The sequence below is a fragment of the Aethina tumida genome, chromosome 2 (genome assembly GCF_024364675.1).
Source record: "Aethina tumida isolate Nest 87 chromosome 2, icAetTumi1.1, whole genome shotgun sequence".
Taxonomy (NCBI): domain Eukaryota; kingdom Metazoa; phylum Arthropoda; class Insecta; order Coleoptera; family Nitidulidae; genus Aethina; species Aethina tumida.
The window spans coordinates 14,509,430-14,530,612 of record NC_065436.1 but is presented as its reverse complement, the minus strand read 5'-3'; the positions used below and the strand labels follow the sequence as shown (position 1 = coordinate 14,530,612).

Genomic DNA, 21,183 nt, shown 5'->3' with positions numbered 1-21,183 from the left:
TTAATGCTTTGCTCATTGTTTACATTGTTATTTATGGATTGTATTGCCTTTAATATGGCGTATAGCCCAGCTGTATATATAGAGGCGTCAAGTGAGAGCTCAAAAAAATGTTGAGAATCTCTATAAATAAATGCGGCGCCTACGCCTGCTGGAGTCTTTGATGCATCGGTGTATATATGGATGTTATTACTGTATTTGGCTGTGATAGACTTAAACTCATTTATGATTCCTTGATGATGATGATTTTTGTTCCATTTTGTAAGACTTGTATAGTTTGGAGGGAGCCCGATTACCCAAGGTGATTGCATATTTGTTGGTTGTTTAAAAATTTTTGGTAGATCTTTCAAGTCTAGTTCATCTTTGTACTTAGATATTTTCTTTCCAAAGGTGAGAATAAGTTTTGGTTTGCTGGTAAAAGTTTTGTGGAATCTTGTGGTAGCAGTTTACAATTATGGCAAATCCTTGTAGTGTTCCTCTTTGTTGATTTCTTTTCTCTGAGATGTGTTTGTTGTTTTTGACACGGAAGGTTCTTTGTTTGAGAAATCGTATGATGAAAGCTAGCAGGTTTCCATTGTAGTTCCATTTTTGTAGTTTTTTAATGATTAGACGTTTCCACACACACACACTTAATATTTATTGCTATTGCTATTGCTTCTAGGTTTGTTTGTAAGGGGATTTCTGACGATTTAATATTTTTGGTTATATAGGTTGATACTCCACCACTTGCTCTTCTGTAATTTGTTATGCTTTTACTAAAATTGTTTAGTATATATTCTTTAGATTTCTGAAAATGAGCTTTTTGGAGACATATTATGTTTGGTTGGTGTTTCTGTCGGTTGGATGTGGGTATATTTAGTTTGTGCTAGTTGTATACTATTTAGAACCTTTAATATTTTCAGAGAAATCTAGTATTTGTTTGTAATTTAAACTATAATGGTTTTTGCAGATTCTAGCATATACTGACAGATTTAAAATGTTGTTATGTTTTCTTTTCCTTTATATGTTTGATTTCAAAGTTCTAATCTTAGTTTATACTTGATTAGACATTTGTGACTGACTACAATTAAAAATTTTCCTCTAAATATTTAGAACAATCAAGTAAGGAAAGTTGTTTTATGACAGATTGGTAATTAAAGGTCCGGCAGAACTAAGCGACTTTTAGTTAAAAAATATAAGATGAGATTTTGAGATTGGATACGATGTCATCATCTGAGAAATATGAAATAGTAATGCATTAATTATTGTTGTTAATTTTTGTACCCTCTTATTTTTGTTACATTTTACACGAATTCAGAATGTGGTTCACATATTGGGAACACCGTGTTTATAGGTATATAAAAAAAACAAATAATATTACACTCCTTTTTATATTTCAAAATTTGATATAAACAATGTTTCCATCATTTATCTACACTACAAATAAAATTCTTGACATTTATGAGAAACAATAACCGTTGCGAGCAAAAACCTTTTTTAATTTATGTAAACCCATACATACTGTGTTGTTAATATTGTAGTTTGGATTGTCAAATTGACAGGCCATTTTCTAAAGGGGATTAAATAAAGAAATTGTCACAAAATTTAAGGGTATAAATGAATGGGTTCTTAATTAAAGGGTTTCGGAGACATTGAGGATTAGTTCTTTTTGTTGCTTGGTATACTTTTCTTGATTATCTTTTGTTTTTGCTGGAAAAATTATAACAATGTCGTATTCTCGACAGCATTTTCCACATTAGCAAAATAAATCAACGTCGTTTCCCATGGTTGTTTAGAGTATCATAATGCTAAATTTTGGCGAATAAAATCATAATCATTTGTAGTCATAAGGTTTTTTTTTTATTTTTTAGGGCATTCTGTTATATAACCCTCTCAAAATTTCTTTTGATCTCTTGTATACTTGTCTGATATGATTATTTTTGTACTGATGGTATATGCACATGTTAATTAATCATTTTGAAGTTGCAGTTAGATGGGATCAATTTTTTGCTAGCAACGGTAAAAATGCTATATGTACCATAATAACAATTAATGAAATAATTTTACCTACATTATCAAAATTAAATTTAATTAACTAATATTATTAGCTTAAACAGATATTTATTTAATTGTTAATATAATTCAGACAGATTGTCAAGTGGCACATGTAAAATACTAAAATAATATTTATTGGGACATTGAATAAGACGTTGATATTTTTAAGTAGAATTTTGTGTTAATTAGAAGATGTTTCATTCAAATTTTCCATATCATTTTTATATATTAGATTTACATATACTTATTCATACATAAAACTATTATTAGTTTTATTAAATATGTGAAGGTATAGGGATATTTAAAGATGTCCGTCGCTAGAAGAGGTGTCCTAAGAAATATACATTCAATTTAATATTAAGAAATTGTATCAGTTAATAATGTAAACATTATACTATATAAACTTTATATAAATAAACAATGATCTCTTTATTATTTTTAATGGTTTTGTTAAGATTTTGGCAGTCTTATGAGTGAAATTATATATTAAAGTTATTTTGTTTAATATGTTATAACGTAAACATTTAATTGAAACAATTAAATTTATTATTTTCTTCATTCAAAATTTAAATTGTCCTATTAGTTTTTATGTTATTACTAAGAGAGAACATATTAAGTTATAAAAAATATTATACGTGTATTAATGATAAAATGCCATTAACAGTTATAAAAAAGATTTTTCTATAAGAATAATACCATTTTCTAAAGATACACACAATTATTGAAAATGATCTGACGTCAGTCCAACTGGCTAAGATACGTATTTCCAGTGCCGAAGATCTTTTCAATAAGACAGCTAAACTTATATACATAATTAGTAATCGACGACATTAAATATATGGAAGAATTAGTTTTGACACACATATAATTAATGCTCAGCCCTTGGTGTTCAGAGTTTAATGGTAAATGATACAAGGTTAGTTTCAAACAATCTCAAAGAAGATGTATATCTTTTTGGAACGCTTTTAAAAATGTTTAATTAAGCCTAATTATTGCAATAAATTAATACATTGAAAATACATATGATAGACTTACGCATTGCGAATATTAGTCAACTATCCTTGTATTTTAGTTACACAAATAAGAAAATGTTGGAAATTTAATTAGGCAATAAACAAATTTGTTATTGCGAAGAGTATATAAAAATAATTTTATTGTTAATTGCCTTTAATTTGGTTTTTAGGGACTAAAAATTGTTTTAGCAAGGAAACATTTTCTTAATTATTGCAACTGTAAATAAATTGTCTAACTGGTTTTGGTTACTCGGTCGTTGGTAAAGAAATATACGTCAAGTTCAAGACAATTTCACCTGTATCTGGCATCAATTTTATGCAATTTAAATATGTTTGTTAATTTTTGGAAGAAAAGATATTTGTTGGCCAATATAAACAAGATATAGGGAGGATTTTTGTGTGTAACTGTAAAGTTTTCGTCATGAAGTTGTGCATATCGTAAGTTCCTATCGAACTTTCTCGCACTTGGAGTACAATGAAACACAAAACCAGTTAGAATCTATTACTGATATATAGGGAGTAATCGGGCGTCGCACGTGTACTGCGCGTAGATAATTGAATAAAGACTAGTTAGCGGTGTCTTAAGAAATGATGCAGGAGTTCCTTTTACCATGCCGGTCTCGAATCTGTTGGAGATGCTGGAGTTGAACCGGATTGGGGATCATTGCGGCGTGTGAAGGTGTCGACTGTGGTGGTCCAGATTGTGATGGAAGCGACTGGCGTCGTCGACGTCTTAAGGCTGGACTTAAATTGTATTTTACCTGAAACCACACATGGATGGAGAACTTTAATTGTGATACTTAAAATATAATGCGAGTGTCCATTTTATGTAGATTTTGAAAGCAAAATGAATTTTTTATCTCTGAATTCCCTGGACAATAATTAGAATGAATTTACTTATCATATCATTTTATAGTATTTTAAAATACATTTCACCAAAAATGTTCTGATTGTTAAGATAAAAAATATACCACAGGTTACACAATGGATGGACAATTAAATCATGATATTAAACGTTTTGTATGCTCTTCGTATTAGCCAAATTGTTGTCTGACAATTTTATAATTCTTAATTTAATGAACTCTGTAAGTTAACTGCACGACAACTTTAATGTTTCTTCTTTTCTGTTGAAATTGTTAATGTGTATATAGATCAATCAGATGTCGAAGAGACACGAACCTGAACAGACCTCTCAAGATGATAGCCACTAGTCCTATATATCGTTCGAAAAACTTTTGATCCGACTAAAAAGACAAGTATGTTTGTCACGCAGTAGGAGACTTACTATCTTTGTCATACAGAATGTCTCTCTCAAAATTCAGTGGGAGCAAACGTTTTTCGACAGGTATAGATACTCAGAATGGAATTGATTATTAAAAAAAATCATCATACCTTTGCTTGTGCTAACAGCTCTTTAAAAACTTTACTAACATTCGTGTTCTCTTTAGCTGACGCTTCGACAAATCCGTTTTCCCAGTCAACTGTCACTACCGATTCCGTTGTGGCGGTATCAACCTGAAGAAAAAATAGTTTTTAGGCTTATGAATCAATCACTAAAAAACAGTATGTTTTCTTGTCTTTATCTTGACGGAAATGATAGTGTGCTTTTTAAATTCTTAAATTTTGAACTTGAAACTATAATGGTGGGTATTTTGTTATAAAATTGATTGTGATAATGTATAAAATAATATCAGTAAGGGAGACTACAATAGTGTGTATTTTTACAGTAAAATATTATCAAATAAAAATAAGGTTGCATAAAGAATAATAAATATAATTGAATAATTTTAATTTACAATTCATCGAAGAAAGAAGTTGTCCCGTTAAAGCGAAAGCTAAAGAATATTCCTATGTACACCTCCCTTCACGCTTTTGAAAAGCAATGTTAAATATCCCTTTGAGACTTTTTACACATTGGATCCAAAATTACGACCTTTATAATAAACTTCATAATGGATGAATATGGATATTAATTATTTTTATTTAATTTCAGGATATTTAGTTTTATATGTAAAATATATATATATATATATATATATATATATATATATATATATATATATATATATATATAAAATATATTAAAACAGTTACAAAAAAAGGCTTTTACTGCTGCAGTGATTGCGGGCTTACTGTTGATGATCTAAAAAATATATATTATTAAACTAGAATGTATTGTGTTTATCTTTTTTCATGATTATGAAAAAAAATTGAAATTTAACAAATGTGTGAAAAAAGAGTTTGAAATTTAACAAATGGCAAAATCATTTTTGAAAAACGGAGTCGAATTTTGCTCGAAAATTTGGTGATTTTTTGCCTGCCAAATTACATTTTTAAATAATTGAAAAACTGAAGTGTAATTGTACATAGAAACAACAAAATAAGAAGAAAAAAATTTAAACGATCGGATCATTTGTTTTCACGTTTAAAAATAAAGAATACATATACACATACACATTGTTATTTCTTGTATACCTTGATGAAAGGAAGGTAACCCAAAGTATTGTGTAGATTTTCAACTATAAGTTTACTTTTATAGGCCTGTTCACATGTGTTGTTAAATTAAATCTCCTTGAAATTGCAAAGTGTCGTTCACATCCAAAGAAATTAAAGTAATTATTGTAAATAGATTGAGTACACTTTGATTTTTTTCCCTTTAATGCAAGAAATTTGAATATCTGTTTTTGAATGTAATATTTATGTTGCATGTAAATAATTTTATTGTTTTTAATTATTTTAAAAATTAATAACAAAAAAATGTTAAATAAAACTAACAATTTTGATAATAACAGTGTAGAATTATGGTTTTATATTACATTGGGAAAAAATCGACATTTTTGTGATTCTTTGGAATTTAAACAGACAAATAAAATGTAAAATTTAAACTATGTATTTAGAATTAGAAGTATTATTATGCATTTTTCATAATTCAGTCTATATTTTTAGTTTATATTTCATTAAAATGTATCATTATTTTTATTAATGAATAAATACTTACTTCTCTATTTCCAGTTAAGTCTATTTTATTGCCCACAACGACTATAGGAACGTTGCTTGAACATTTGGTCTCATGTATTTGGTCTCTAAGCGTCCTAGCTTCTTCAAAAGTCGATGAATCTGTGACATCATAGACTAGAATAAAGGCATCAGCTGAGGAAATGGATAGGGCTCTCATGGCGGGGAATTCGTATGCTCCAGACGTGTCGAGTATGTCCAGTGTCAAATGAACACCGTTTACATTAAAATCACCATGATGCATTTCCTCCACCGTTCGTTTATATTTGGGCGAAAATGTTCCGTAGAGGAATTGAGTGATGATGGAAGACTTGCCGACTTTAGCGGCTCCCATTACCACTATCTTATGTCGCACGCTGCTCACCGGCCCGACACTGTCGTTCTTTTCTAAGGATTCCACATCCTCGCTCTTCTGCGACCTGAGAACTCTACTATAATATTGTCACGAAATATTAATTTTTACAAAAAATATACGTGGTAATATGGACTTAATGGATAAGGGGTTTGAGCCGCAACAAAAGGATCATTGCCCTTTTATGCGTGTTTTGGGAGGCCATAGTGCAACATCGTTTAGATTTTTAATTGCACTTTCAATAGTCAGTAGTTTTTAATTAATTGTATGCGATGAAAATTATGGTGAAAAGAAGAAAATATAAATTAACTTTTTTAAAATTTCTCCTGAAATTTGAAAAATTGTTTTTTTTGTTCTCATATTTTATTAACTTTAAATTTGATATGTATTGTCTCACAATTCATGTCAATGTAATTGTTCTATAGAATAATAATATATTATTGATTGGCAGTGCATATAGAAACTCCCATTCTCAATTGGGCCCACACTGTAAACTCTAATGGATTTCATTCCCATGGTCAAACCATTTTATTTTATTTCATAATTTCAACTTGGAAAATTTTAAATAAATATGTTGTCAGTATTTCTTTCCAGTGGGATACTTCAAAGAACTCGTCTTGTCTCTAGAAATTGAAGATACATTTTTCCAGTTAAAATACCAAGAAAAAAATATATAGTCTAGTAGTTAATTTCTTAATGTTGCAGCACAAGGATTTATTTTAAATGATCGTTGGCAGTGTGTGATTTTTTTTGCATTGGGGTTTTCATCTGTTCAAGAATGTTCGTTTTGTACATTAAAAACATCATTTCTTATGAAAGTTACCTCATCGAAGAATTATTATTTTTGTTAAGAATTTATGGTCTTCTTTATGACCGGCTCCGAACCATTGACAAAATTGTAATCTTAACGGTGGATTCCTTCCAAAATGTCCTTGAATTATCGACAATGGTAAGGATGTTGCTCTTACAGTTTTCCAAACTCCGAATATTATATATTAGTTGGAATTAGGTTAACTAAATTCAAAAAAATTGTCCTCGTTTGTTCTAATTGTTCTTGGTCTGCCTCCCTCTGTGCCTGTTTCATGTTAACGTCCCTCAGTTGAACTGTAATTAGGTAAATTTCTTCTAGGATGTGCGTTTTCATGAGTTAATAATGTTTTTAACATTATGAATATGTATTCAGAATTTATGTACATTTTTAGCGGTATTTACATGTTACAAATACAAAAACAAACAAGTACCAATACAAATAAATAGAATTTAAGGTTCCATATCTATAGTTGTTCGGGTTTATTGGTCTATGTTTGTTGGAATTATTTACTGACGGATATTGAAAGGATTATCTTGTTGTAGAAGAGAGACTAGTCACTTTCGACATAGTGTCTCTTTTCACTAAAGTTCCTGTCAATGATTCCTTAAACATGATATCAGAAATATTCCATCCACATATAGTGGATCTTTTCCGTACGAGCCTTACTGAAAGCAATTTCGTTTAGAATTACAAATTCTACGAACAGACTGAAGGATTAGTATTGGCAGTCTTCTTAGTCTAGTGGAAATGTTTGAACAAAAAGCGATTGAGACTTTCAAACACAAACCTTCTGTTTGGTACCGTTACGTGGATGATACTTTCGTGATATGGAAACATGGACGAGAAAAACTGGATAACTTTCTAAAACACCTAAACTCTCAACATATCAAATTCACAATGGAATTGGAGAACCAAATACCTTTTTGGATGTCCTAGTAAAAAGAGTGGGTGAACATTTACACCATACAGTACACTGAAAAGCTATACATACTGATCGATATCTACATAAACTATCTAATCTAGTCGAATATAAGGGGTCATCAAAACACTAACCGAACGAGCCAAAAGGATATGTACCACACACCATGTTGCTGAACAACAAGAACACTCGGAAAAATCACTACAGGCCAAAGAATACAAACGCTCAGATATAAGATGTAGAATGACACCTTATAGGGGAGACCGGAGCAAAACGAAACTCGGGGCAAGACAGGAAATGTGCTTGTGTGTGTGACTGGTGAACACAACAGAGCCTAACACAGGGCCATTCGCGAAATGTTCATCTGCGTCAGACGAGTCCGAGCAGCTCGTGCGTGTACCACATACTTGTTGTAGTAGTGTAAAACTAATGAATTTAGATTACATTTTCACAGAATAATTTAGTAGGTTAGAAAGAACTGTTGTATCTTTTGCAAAATATGTCTATTGGGGTAAAACGGTCCTGGCAAAACGGGATAGTATAAAAGGACTGAAAAAATGATCTGAAAAAAAAAAGAATATAAACAAAAGTCGCAAAAAAGAAAGTGGCACGGATACTAGTTGATCTCAAGACAATGGCAATGATTGTCCTTACATATATTCTGGGTTCTTATATTCACAGTCCACTGAAAGATGGGTTATTTGTAATGTCTGCCATGGCTGGGCTCATAATTCCTGCGCAAGTATAATATAGACGATAACGATGAAGAGTCACGTATATGTGAACGTCACCAACTATATTAAAATGTGTACTCATTATGTCCCATAGCGTTATTTGACATGTGTTATTTAGTTCCTATTTGCCAAAAAAATATGTGATTTAGCACCATAAAAGATTATAATTATGTTAATTAAAACTGTAATTGTTGCTTTTGTTGTAAGAGATTTTTAATAAACAGTTTGATTTTCATATTATGACGTTTTCTCTGATAAGTATTCCATCTTGCCCCGGTCTCCTCTACTAATGATAAAGATTTATCTACTGAATTCACGATTGGTAAACCTTTTCTCCCATATATATGTAAAATTACCGATAGAATTAGAAAAATCTTATTAAAACATAACATCCATACTGTTTTTAGGAAGATTCAACACAGTTTCAGATCTGTCAAAGATAGGAGAGACTATCAAACAGCTTCTGGGATATACCGCGTACCATGCTCTTGCGGAAAAGTATACATCGGAACCACAAAACGTTCAATAAGGACTAGGATTAAAGAATGCAAACGAAACTGCATACTAGGACAATCAGACAAGTCTGCTGTAGCTGAACATGCACTGTTGTTGAGATGGAAATCATAAGACAAAATTCCAAGATACACAATTGCTAGCCACGACAAGTGGATATCACAAGAGAATGATTAGGGAAGCAATTGAAATGCATAAAATGGAAACAACTTCAACAGAAAAAAAGAAGCATTGAAGCTTGATAAAATATGGACACCAGCGACAATCAAAATTAATCCAGTACTTATTCATTTAAATTTTAGAAAGAATATATTCAGTAGCGTAGAAATTAAGGTGAGAAGAGGAGTACTCCAGAATGTATGCTACTGTATAACTATGGAAAAATTTACTGTTTTAAATTATACCTAAATTTAAACGCGGTTATGGAAATAAAAGAAAATACTTTTTTTTGAAATTTATTATTTTCTGGTTACTATTTATTTATTTTCTTTGGGGGAAACTTTTAAAAAAATTATTTAGTTTTTTTTTGCATTAATAAATTAATTCGACGGAAAATTGTGTTATAAAGATGATGAATTCAAGTGCTTTACGGTTACAATTCATTTTGATTAAGTTGTTTTTGCACACGAAATTAATTAAAGTATTCAAAGTTTCATAATCTAAAAGACCACCGATAAGAAGACAAACACACAAATAGACAGGGAGAAGAAAAAACTGACATTTAAATTTGCTAATAAATGTTTCATCCAGCAACAAATTAAGATTGTTTGCTTGTCATTTTCCATATTTACTTTCAATTTCAGTCGTAGTTTGTAGAATGTTTTTACTTTGCCTATCGTATTCAATTTCCAGAAACAAATGTCTTAATGAGAATATAAATCGAAAATTATAATAATTTGGCGTTTGCTTCATATATTACGTTGACTATTTTTGGAAATATATATTATTTACATTTTAATAAAGCACACGACCCTGTTCTGGACTTGGATATTTGCTGAAATTATCGGTGCTCATTGCGCTCATAGAGATTATTAAATTATATTTACCAGATTTATAATTGTGAAAATGGAAAAAGGATTTTCACTAGGTCGATCAAATAACTTTCCACAAGATGATCGGGGTAAATGTTAAATTTATTATTTTGCTAGTTTTGTGACCTACAAATTAGAAATTTACTATTTTATTTCCTACACTGGTTTTCTCAATGAACATTTAACATCGATACTAACAAATCCTAAACGTTTTTTTGTTGCCACAGAAAAAGTTGTATTTTACATCTACGTATTATAGTTCTTATAAACTTTATGTCAATATTTTTGTAACAAAAATTGGGTTTTAAATCTTTAACTCTAAAATCCTTTGATGCAAATTTTTAATAACTTTCTATTTATGATAGTGATGTTAATTCCTTAAATAACATTATTTCTTTTAGATTTCTTCGTATCATTCCTTTTCAAGAAACAAAAATTATGAAAATTTAATATTTTCAATCTATTTTAGTAAAAAGTAAATAATTTAATAAAAACTATAACTTTAATAATTTTTAAAAATCTTGTGTGAGTGAAGTGAGAGAAAAGTGAATTTTATTCCTTGCTTCCATTAGCCTACATAGAATAGGTACAACGTTATTCCAAAAAAATTCTAAAAGACGAAAAAATTTGTTTCAGTTAAAGCCTTCGGAATTTTCCAATTATTTATAAAATTATAGATGAATTTGCTTCAATAATTCCTCTGGGGGTTATCGACATAGTGTATAGTTTATAAGAACAAATTCATTCGTTCGGATTTCAATTCCATTGAACAGGATCCTAGTCTTGTCATTATAGGGAGATTACTTCCTAAATCGAGATACTCAGCTATAACCTCGTATAAACTTATATTTTGACATTCCAATACAAAATTCACACATGATAGGATGGCCACAATTTAAAAAGTCAAAGGTCACATCTCGTTTCCTATGCTGTTGGAACTCGAGCTTTTAATTCATCCAGTTTGTTCAGAAATATCGCAGGAAAAAGGGTTGAGCAACCTATACACCCTTCAATTTTCATATCTTCAAAAATTATCATTGATAATGCAAGTCGTAATAATGTGTGGCCTCTAATGCTTCTCGAGTAAGCGTGACCACTGAACAATTTGTCAACAGAATTCTTTGCATACATTTGCACTAAGAGCTTCCTTGAGTCCACTTTCGTCCATTATCTACCCTATGCTTCCAAGAAAAGACATCAGCATATGAAATCATCCTAATTTTACAACTATTATACATAATGGTGAGTTAGCATCTGATGCAGCTACCATTTCACGTACTTTAGAGAAGAGGGGTTGATCAAAAGTAATCAATGTAAAGTTGTAAAACTAGTATCTACGTGGCTGGCAGGATTATCAATAAAAGGAAAAACATAACTTAAGATGTTGAAAAGTTATTGTTATTTTCAGTGAGATAACCATTCCACCCTGGCAACGATGGAATATCTCTCCACTTTTCATACAGCCACAATCAACTCCGTTAAAGTTTTTTTCCATGAATGCTTCCATCATCATGTAAATTTTTGATTTGAACTTTACTGTACGACTGGTTTTTTATAAACTTGAAAAGATACATGCGTATGGTTGCCAACTCTTTCAGACTTGGTTTGGTTGTGCATTTTTGTATCCGTTCATCATAGAGAACAGCATTTTTTGGAGTTACTATCTTAATCATCCCCAATAACATGAAGAGTATTGTTACCATCAAGAGTGTGGACATTTACATCGGCATTGTCTCCAACATATTGTGCAAGTGTATCAGGCTCTGTTGATAAATAAATGATACTCTAGCCGTGCCCTCTCTGCCCTCTATCTCGACAACGGTTTGACGTATGAAAAAATGTTTAAAAAAATGTTGTAGAGAATTTAATTCTCTGCATTATTGATAATGAAATACAAGTAATGTAAAACCCATATGAATCGAGATATTTACAAAAAAATGTGCAAAAAATCGACTTTTGTAACTTTTGACCTTGCAGCCATCCGCAAAAAAATAATTCCAACAAATGGTCCCTATGAAGTTATATATATATATATATATATATATATATATATATATATATATATATATATTTGCTATGAAAAGATCTTGCCAGAAAACACATAAAATTTGTTTGCGAGGAGGATAACTAATCACTGTTTTACATCTTTTGTAACAAAGGTTGTCCCCAATAGGGACTCCCCATCACAACGTGCTTGTCATTATTAACATACAGACAACTCTGTATATATTAATTAACAGAAGAATTATAAATTAAAATGATTATTGTTGAGAAATATCACCTAGGATGATGCCGTCGTTCCTCGTCAGGTTCTTCTTTCAAAAATGACGGTTGCAAGCTAAAGCGCCTGCGAAACTGATGTCTTCCCTTCATTAAATTTTTTTGTTTAGACGCCAGTATTTTCTGAAACAAAAACATATAATTATCAACTGAATATGATCACATATACCGTATCAAAAATGATGAGCGTGTCTACTCGCATATTGAGACGGAACATCAATACCCCTTTGTAAACAAAAAGGAAAGATATACATGCAATTATGTGGGCGGGCCGAACTGACTAGAGGGGATCATTTGGGTTTGCTGCGTTTAGCATGCGGTTCGTCCCCGCAGACGTTGTTTTTAGTATATTTTATTTAATTTTTGGGATACATTTTTATTTTGAAAAAAGTAGTTTATTTTTAGAATACTTATTTTTGTTTTTGATATACCCTCAAAAAATATTTCAATTTACAGATTGAAAATTATACAAAGTTACGGAATTTAAATGGAGCATCCGAAGAACTCGAACTACATCCCTACGCATACGGAGAGTTACTAAATGCATTCGCAAAGATTAATTTACATTGTGCGCCGGCGCGCACCAGCACGGCGCATTGTCTCTGAGAGTAGGGATTCTTACTACCGGGCAAAACTTTTCTCTCTTTGTCGTGCATCCATCTCTTACAACATCCAGACACGAAGAGCATTTTTCGTACGGTATATTAAAATATATGGTCATACAGCCACCATAATGAGTTTGAATAATAAAATCTTACATTAATTGAGTCTACACATAACATATGCATGTATAAAATTATAAATAAAAAAAAATGATAAAATAAATTATAAAATTTTATAATAATATTAGTTGCAAAGTTTTTTTATGATGTGTAAATCAATTTTACATTTTAAATTTCACTTCATTTATTCACGCCTGTATAAACATTTCAACCAAAACGATTTGTACATATTTTCTATTGAATGAAGATAAACTTAATTCATTTTCACTATAGATGTAATTGACTGTATTTGAAATTGAGTTCGCATCATAAAATATTCGTTAATTTGAGTATATAACTCCCAAACATCTTTTTTAAATGGAAAGCAAGAGATGGTTAATAATATTTGGATCCATATTTTACCAGGACTCTTTTAGAACCGTGAATAAATTTTGCTAATTTCTATACCCTTGTGTCTTTGTTTGTTGTTCGCTATGTACCATAAGTTTTCAATGAAGTTTGGATCTGGAAATTGAGATGGCCAATTCATAATATTAATGTTATTAATGTAATCCCGAAAAGCAGCCTACAGTGAGTATGGTAAACTTTGGGTTAAACTTTTCATGAATAGGTCGCCTTATATATAAAATTCCATCACTACTAACCATATTAAACATGATTTCATTACTCTAGATCGCTCGTTTCCAATCATTTAAAGTCTTGTATAAAAGGAATCTCGTAAACTTAACTCTGGCTCGTCTGTTCTCTGATAGTAGTGTTTTTTTAGTCTGGCCTTCTCGCATGAAGACCTTCTTGTAGTAATCTATCTATACAATTTTTGAAGAAACATTAATTGTAAGTTGTGTCTCAAGTAGACCTTTTATTTTGCTAGAACTCAGGGAAGGATCTTTTTTGGAGTAGGATAAAATTTGTTTATCCTGAAACCTATTAGGTTTTCTTGGTCTTCCAAAATTGTTGTGGATTTTGTAGAAATTAGTGATATTTAGTAAAAAATTGCTCTACTTTTTGCCACCCAAACATTTAGTTTCTTGATTTGTAGCTAACAGAATTATTTTTTGGTATACAGTGTGTTCATAATTGGTATAAATTATATTAGATTTGCATATACAGAGCATATACAGAGGTCATGGATAATATTAAATAAATAGTAATTCAATATTAATTTAATTGTAGATAGTTTTTTATTAAAATATATTTTCAAATAATCCAAATTGAGTTTCCTAATTAAATAACGTTAGTTATTAAATCAATTTGATTATTAAAAATAATTGGTATCTATAGAGATTTATTCGTAAATCGTAGTCCTGAAAATAGTACTCTCTAATTACTGAACCGCTCTTTGTCATTCATCAGTTTTAATCAGTGAGTCAGCCCTGATGTTGATTAATTCCGGCTTTAATTGTATTGTAAAATTTTTTTCTGGATTTTCTTGATTGCATGTTAATTCGAAATATGTTAAATGTCTTAAAGACACATCAATACTATTATTAATATATTTTATTTATTATTATTGTGTACATGTCGTTTTTATTACAATTATAAATTAAAATTATAAATATATTCTTATTGGAATATTTTTCTACATAACAAACTAAAGTTTAGTTGAATTATAAACAAAATTAATTTAACGCTAATATATTTTACAATATTCTACTAAATCTAATATATATCAATAGAAAACGGTTTGATCCGACTCAATTTTGAGACAGACATTATATACGACAGAGACAGTAAATCTCTGCAATTTGCTCAAAATTCAGTAGGTTCAAAGGCTTTCTTCCAATCGGTATAGCAGTTTAGTTGTTCCTAAAGAATCGGCTACAAGGTTACGGGAAAAAAAATTAAAGCACTATGAGACCTCATAACATATCACTCAATACTCAATAAGTCTCAATAAATAATGATCTCTTTATTATTTTCTTACGAGTGAAATTATGTATTAGAGTTATTTTCTTTAATATTTTATAACGTAAATATTTAATAGAAATAATTAAATTTATTATTTTCTTCATTCAAAATTTAAATTATCGTATTAGTTTTTATGTTATTACTAGGAGAGAAAATATTAAGTTATAAAAAATATTATACGTGTATTAATGATAAAATGCCATTAACAGTCCAAAGTTATAAAAAAGATTTTTCTATAAGAATAATACCATTTCCTAAAGATACATACAATTATTGAAAGACTGACGTCAGTTCAAACTGGCTAAGATACGTATTTCCAGTGCTGAGGACGGCTAAACTTAGGGTAAAAGTCGGATAGTTGCCTCAGTGGGATAGTTGCCTCGATTTTGAATACACTATTTTAGCGATGTCGTTGGGGTTTGTGCCCTACTATATTTAATAGTGTTACTGCCATAGATCTCAGTGTCGTTTAACATATCAGTCTAGGCGTGCGTGTTTTAGTTATGTGAACAAATATCTGCCCAAGGGGCAACTACAAAAAGGAAAAACGCATAGAAAGGAAAAGATCAATAAATATGTCAATATTACCAGCAGTGAAGAACTGAATCTGATAACGAAAGAAAAATGCAAATTTACAGCGGTGAAAATGAAGAAAATGTTATAGGTTTAAAAACAACTATAGGAAAAGCCACCAAAGGAATAGCAATAAAACGGAAGAGAGACGAAAATTCGATAAAAGACTCTGAAAAGATATTAAAAGTGAAAGACGCTAATTCTGAAATGGAAAATACAAATAAAAAAGCATCAGTTTATAATTACTGTGCAGAATGTTTTGAAAATTACAATTTTACCAAATCAAAATCGGATTGGATCCAATGTGTGATGTGTCAAATGTGGTTGCATGAAACGTATACAACATTCAAAAAACAATGCCTAAGATGTGGAAAGTTAAGTACCCTGGCTTCTGATGATAACTAATACTAATACTATATTATTACAATACTGTATTCTATACATTACTATAATGACAATTACTATGCTAACCTATTTTTAAAATAAATAATATTTTAATTATATATGTTAGCTTACGTCATCACCTTCACCGATGGACCGATGCGACGTGCTCACATCTATTTAGACTAGTTTTGTTTTATAAGCAAATCTGAAGTATTTGCTTACATTTAATAATCGGGGCAGTTCTTAAGAAAGAACCAGGCAGTCAAGCTTTAGATGTCGAGGATTAAAGTACGTTTGTTGTAATAAAGAGTATTATTGTGAATTTAGTGTTATAATCAAACTAAAAAGACAGATTAACAGTCGCTAATCTATCATATATATATATATTTTTTGAAATAGACCTTTTTTAAAAAGTGGGGCAACTATTCAGCTTTTACCCTATATACATAATTAGTAATCGACGACATTAAATATATGGAAGAATTAGTTTTGACACAGGTAAAATTAATACTCAGACCTTGGTGTTCACAGTTTAATGATAAATGATACCAGGTTAGTTTCAAAACAATGTCAAAGAAGATGTAACGCTTTTAAAAATGCTTAGCGTAATTATTACATTAAATTAATACACTAAAAATTCATATAATAGAGTTACGCAGTTTGAATATTAGTCAGATTATCCGTGTATTTTAATTACACAAATAAGAAAATGTTGGACATTTAATTAGGCAATAAACAAATTTTTTTATTGCGAAGAGTATACAAAAATAATTTTATTGTTAATTGCCTTTAATTTGGTTTTTAGAGACAAAAAATTGTTTTTGCAAGGAATCATTTTCTTAATTATTGCAACTGTAGATAAATTGTCTAACTGGATTTGTGTATATTTATTTTAAACGTGGTTGCTCGGTCGTTGTCTATAATTTATGTTGCACCTATAACGTACAGCCCGGGCTGACTAGCACCCTAAATATATATTTGACAACTTAAGTATTGATTAGACTGGAGAAACTTTAATGTTAGGTTAATAGTTATTAAAATAGCCATGGTCATTATGGATATAAGAAATAATGTTAGTATTCTAGTTTGTTCTCTTGAACTTGTATAAGAATATTCTACAAGATCCTTATAAATTGTCTACAGTATTCCATATATAGACTAGAGCGAAATAGTTATTACGAAAAGTATTTTCATATGAAATTGTGATTTATTTAAGAAAATATTTAATTGTATTATAGCACAGTACTGTAAGTATATATCGAAATAAAATTGTTTGAGTTTGAAATTTTTAAACAATGTTAAGGATTTTGTATATTGTTTATTTTAGGCTTCTATTGTTTTAATGAATTTTTGGTCTGACATTCTACTTCATTACTTAGCTTGATAATGATTAAAAATACTCATTAAAAGAAACGTCGCAACAAAGTACAAAATAAACCTTATCCTTATTGTTTTTGTTAATTATGTTGAAGTTGTTCGGCGAACACTGTTGTGGAATACATTAGAGGAATAATTACTATGTTTAAAATTTAATTCGCTGCCGAAAAAACATTGATTTTTTCACATTTTACCAAATCAAGAATTTCTGTTGACAAAGATTCCAGCATGTCGCAGAGAAGTTTATGTAAATACGCTCACCCGTGATGGCTCGCCATCAAGTCAGTCGGAGAGGAGCTATTTCAGGACTCTTAATATAACATTCCCGCAGCTGAAATCAAATTTATAGGGATGCTTGAAATTTGCGGTCTGCAATATTAAACACATTAATGGATGCAAATTTATATTAGATTTATGTGTTTGCTCGTTCTCGGCGTTAAATTTCTTATTATTTCCTACAGAGTTTACACAAAAATTTTAAAACAATGGGGAAGTTTTATATTCATTGTTTTCCTTAACGAAATTTTTTCCCATGATACTATTAAACTAGATAATTTTTGAATTTTTGTTGTGTAAAAGTAGAAATGTAAATTAAGATTATATTATATACATTTAGTTGAAATAGTTTTATTTTTCTCGATATTTTACTACACTTTCCTGTATATCATTGAATTTTAAATGTCGACTTAGAACGTAGTTTTTGTTGTAGACTATCACACTACAGACAAAAATAATAGATAGATATAATTTGTTAAATATGATCAGTAATTTCATTTTAATTTTGACTATGAATTTTAGTAATTTAGAGAGTGTAACACAATTATTTTTGTTTAAATTTAGGACATTTAATAAATAATAGTTATATAAATGATTAATCAATTGATTCTGAATAATTGATTTGTAAGTATAAAGATTTTTTTGTTGTTTTTGTGTATTGAATAATATGGAATGTTTGAACAAAAAGAATAATTACAAGAAGCTTTTTTAGACCATGTGTTGATTAAATTAGTATTTGATAAAATCAGTTTAGCAACAGTGTCATTAAGAGGCTCCAGATATTGCCAAAAAATATTTATCAGGAACCCAGGACAGTGAAGAAAATTTCAAAATATTAAAAATAGATTTGTAAAATACAAAATACTACTTTGAAAACAATTAATTTTAAACTCAGATTATATTATATAACTTTATGCATTCAAATTGTTTGTTCAATTAAAAGTTTGCTTGAGGAATAAAATGGGATTTCCTAACTTTTAGTGTTACATAATTTATCAAAACATGAAATATTTAATGAAAGCGAAATGGACTGAAAATATATATGAAATGAAAGCTGCAGTAACAGCGAAAGGGCTCTTCGAAACACATGCGTTATACGAAAACGCAATGAATCGGCGCCAGATTTATTTGAGTTTCGTTAATATCCTTTCAAGTCGTGGACAGATTAAATATCTTTTTTAAAGAGCTTGTGAAGTTGGACTGTCTGTCATAAAATTATACAAAGCACATCTGGCGTTTTAATTTATTCTTATTTTTAAATTGATGTATAGTCCAGCCACTATAGGGAGTTCACTTTGGAACTCGACATACCCAGCTCTAAATTCGTGTAAACTATACGTATATTTGACTTGTCTCAAAATTCACACGAAGGTCAAAAGTCACAAAAATCGAATTTTTGAACATTTTTTGTAAATATCTCTTTTCCTATGGGTTTTACGCTTTTTGTAATTCTTGTCAATATTGTACAGATTTAAATTCTTTACAACTTTTGTTTCATACGTCGAACCGTTGTCGAGATAGAGGGCAGAGATCATGCGGCTACGGTATCATTTGAGGTCAACTAGTAGTCCTGACAGAAAATACGTAGTATAAAGTTTGTAAATTATTACTAAATATATATTAGTTTGCTTACTTATCTATTTTTAATGTCCATTCCCTCACATATAGTATTTGTAGCATGCATAGCATAGACCCGTTTACACAAAACACTTTCTTTTGTACTTTGACCACGAGATACTCCTCCTTTTGTGTTCACTGATTTCATAAGACTTTGTTCAATTACCATATCTGTCCATGTATCAGAATTGAATTTTTCTGTTCGTTTCACGGTGAAAAATTCATTTTTAAAGTTTTCAAAAGTTTGTTCATCCATAGTTTCTTCCAACTTCAGCATATCTTGAAGATATAAGTGTGCTGATTTTGCTTATAAGAAGTGACCACTGGCGTGAAAATACAACAGCCTTTTATGCATCAAGGTGTTCTTTAAAAAGCCCAAATCTTTCAACACGAACAAAATCATGTGCTATTGAAACCATTTCGAAGTATCGCACCCATAACTGCGATGTCGGACCTCGAGCTTTTAATTCATCCAGTTTGTTCAGAAATGTCACAGGAAAAAGGGCTACCTATACACCCTTTTGTGTTTTCGTAGGAAACATCTTGAGAAGTTATTTGCTGTAATAACTGATCCAAAATGCCAATCTTTATATATTCAAAAAATATCATTAATAATGCAAGTCGTAATAATGTGTAGCCTCTGATGCTTCTCGAGCAAGCGTGACCACTGAGCATTTTGTCAACAGAATTCTTTGCACATATTTCACCAAGAGCTTCCTTGAGTGCACTTCCGTCCACCCTATGCTTCTAAGAAAAGATAGCATATGAAATCCTACTAATTTTATTCTTCTATTGTACATAATGGTGAGATAGCATCTGATCCAGCTCTATTTCACGTGCTTTAGAGTAGAAGGGTACAAATTTCTTGTATTAAAAATAATTGTGTTAGCTACAAATAAAAAAACTAAATATTCGGTTGGCAAAAAACAAACTTTTTACTAAATGTCACTAATCTCTACAAAATCCACAATAATTTTTAGTTTTACAGTAAACACCAAAGTAAACTGAGTTAATATAGAACCTCGTGGAATGAAATTTCCAAAAAAAATCAATATCACACGTTTGTAACGTGTGTTTTACAACAATTTTCAAGATTTGATAATGTGAAAAAAAAAAAAATAAAACTGGACGAACAAGAAAAAATTTTATCCTACTTCGAAAAAGATACTTTGTTGAGTTCCAAAAAAACTACTTCTACGAAGAACAGATCAGCCAGAGTTGAATTTACCAGGTCCCTTTTACACTGGACTTTAAATGATTGAAAACGAGCTGGAGTAAAGAAATCAAGTTTTACCTGGTTAGTAGTGATGGGATTTTGTATGTAAGACGTATTTATGAAAAGTTTAACCCATTCACTGTTAAATACGGCGACAGGTCGGTAATGGTATGGGGCTGCTTTTCGAGATTTGGAATGGTTTTAAATTCTTTTTTAAGTAGTTAATTGGTTTGTTTAACCTAGCAATGACTTTGATAAATTTTAGATAATATCCGGGTAAGTCTGAAAATTATTTTATTTCTTTTGTAATTCGAAGGATAGGAAATATATATATATATTATTAATGTTGGGTAAAAGCCTATCGTTTTATCATTTAATTTGCGGTAGTCTATGACGACATTCGACTTTTAT

At 30.1% G+C, this 21,183-nt stretch overlaps 1 protein-coding gene across 2 annotated transcripts in view; it reads right to left on the bottom strand.

Annotated features, from left to right (window-relative positions):
- Nucleotides 1-1,351: 1,351 nt before the first annotated feature.
- The window catches only part of LOC109606218 (ras-related protein Rap-2a), a 36,140-nt gene continuing 16,308 nt past the window's right edge, over nucleotides 1,352-21,183 (bottom strand). Inside the window, exons 2-5 of one of the 2 annotated variants that reach the window (XM_049963523.1) lie at nucleotides 12,701-12,822; nucleotides 6,043-6,487; nucleotides 4,437-4,559; nucleotides 1,352-3,805 (exon numbers count right to left, since the gene is read on the bottom strand). In XM_049963523.1, the coding sequence (XP_049819480.1) occupies nucleotides 3,626-3,805; nucleotides 4,437-4,559; nucleotides 6,043-6,487; nucleotides 12,701-12,792 (840 nt within the window). In that variant the 5' untranslated portion in view covers nucleotides 12,793-12,822 and the 3' untranslated portion in view covers nucleotides 1,352-3,625. The remainder of the gene's footprint in view (nucleotides 3,806-4,436; nucleotides 4,560-6,042; nucleotides 6,488-12,700; nucleotides 12,823-21,183) is intronic. The other variant, XM_049963524.1, reaches the window with a different exon arrangement.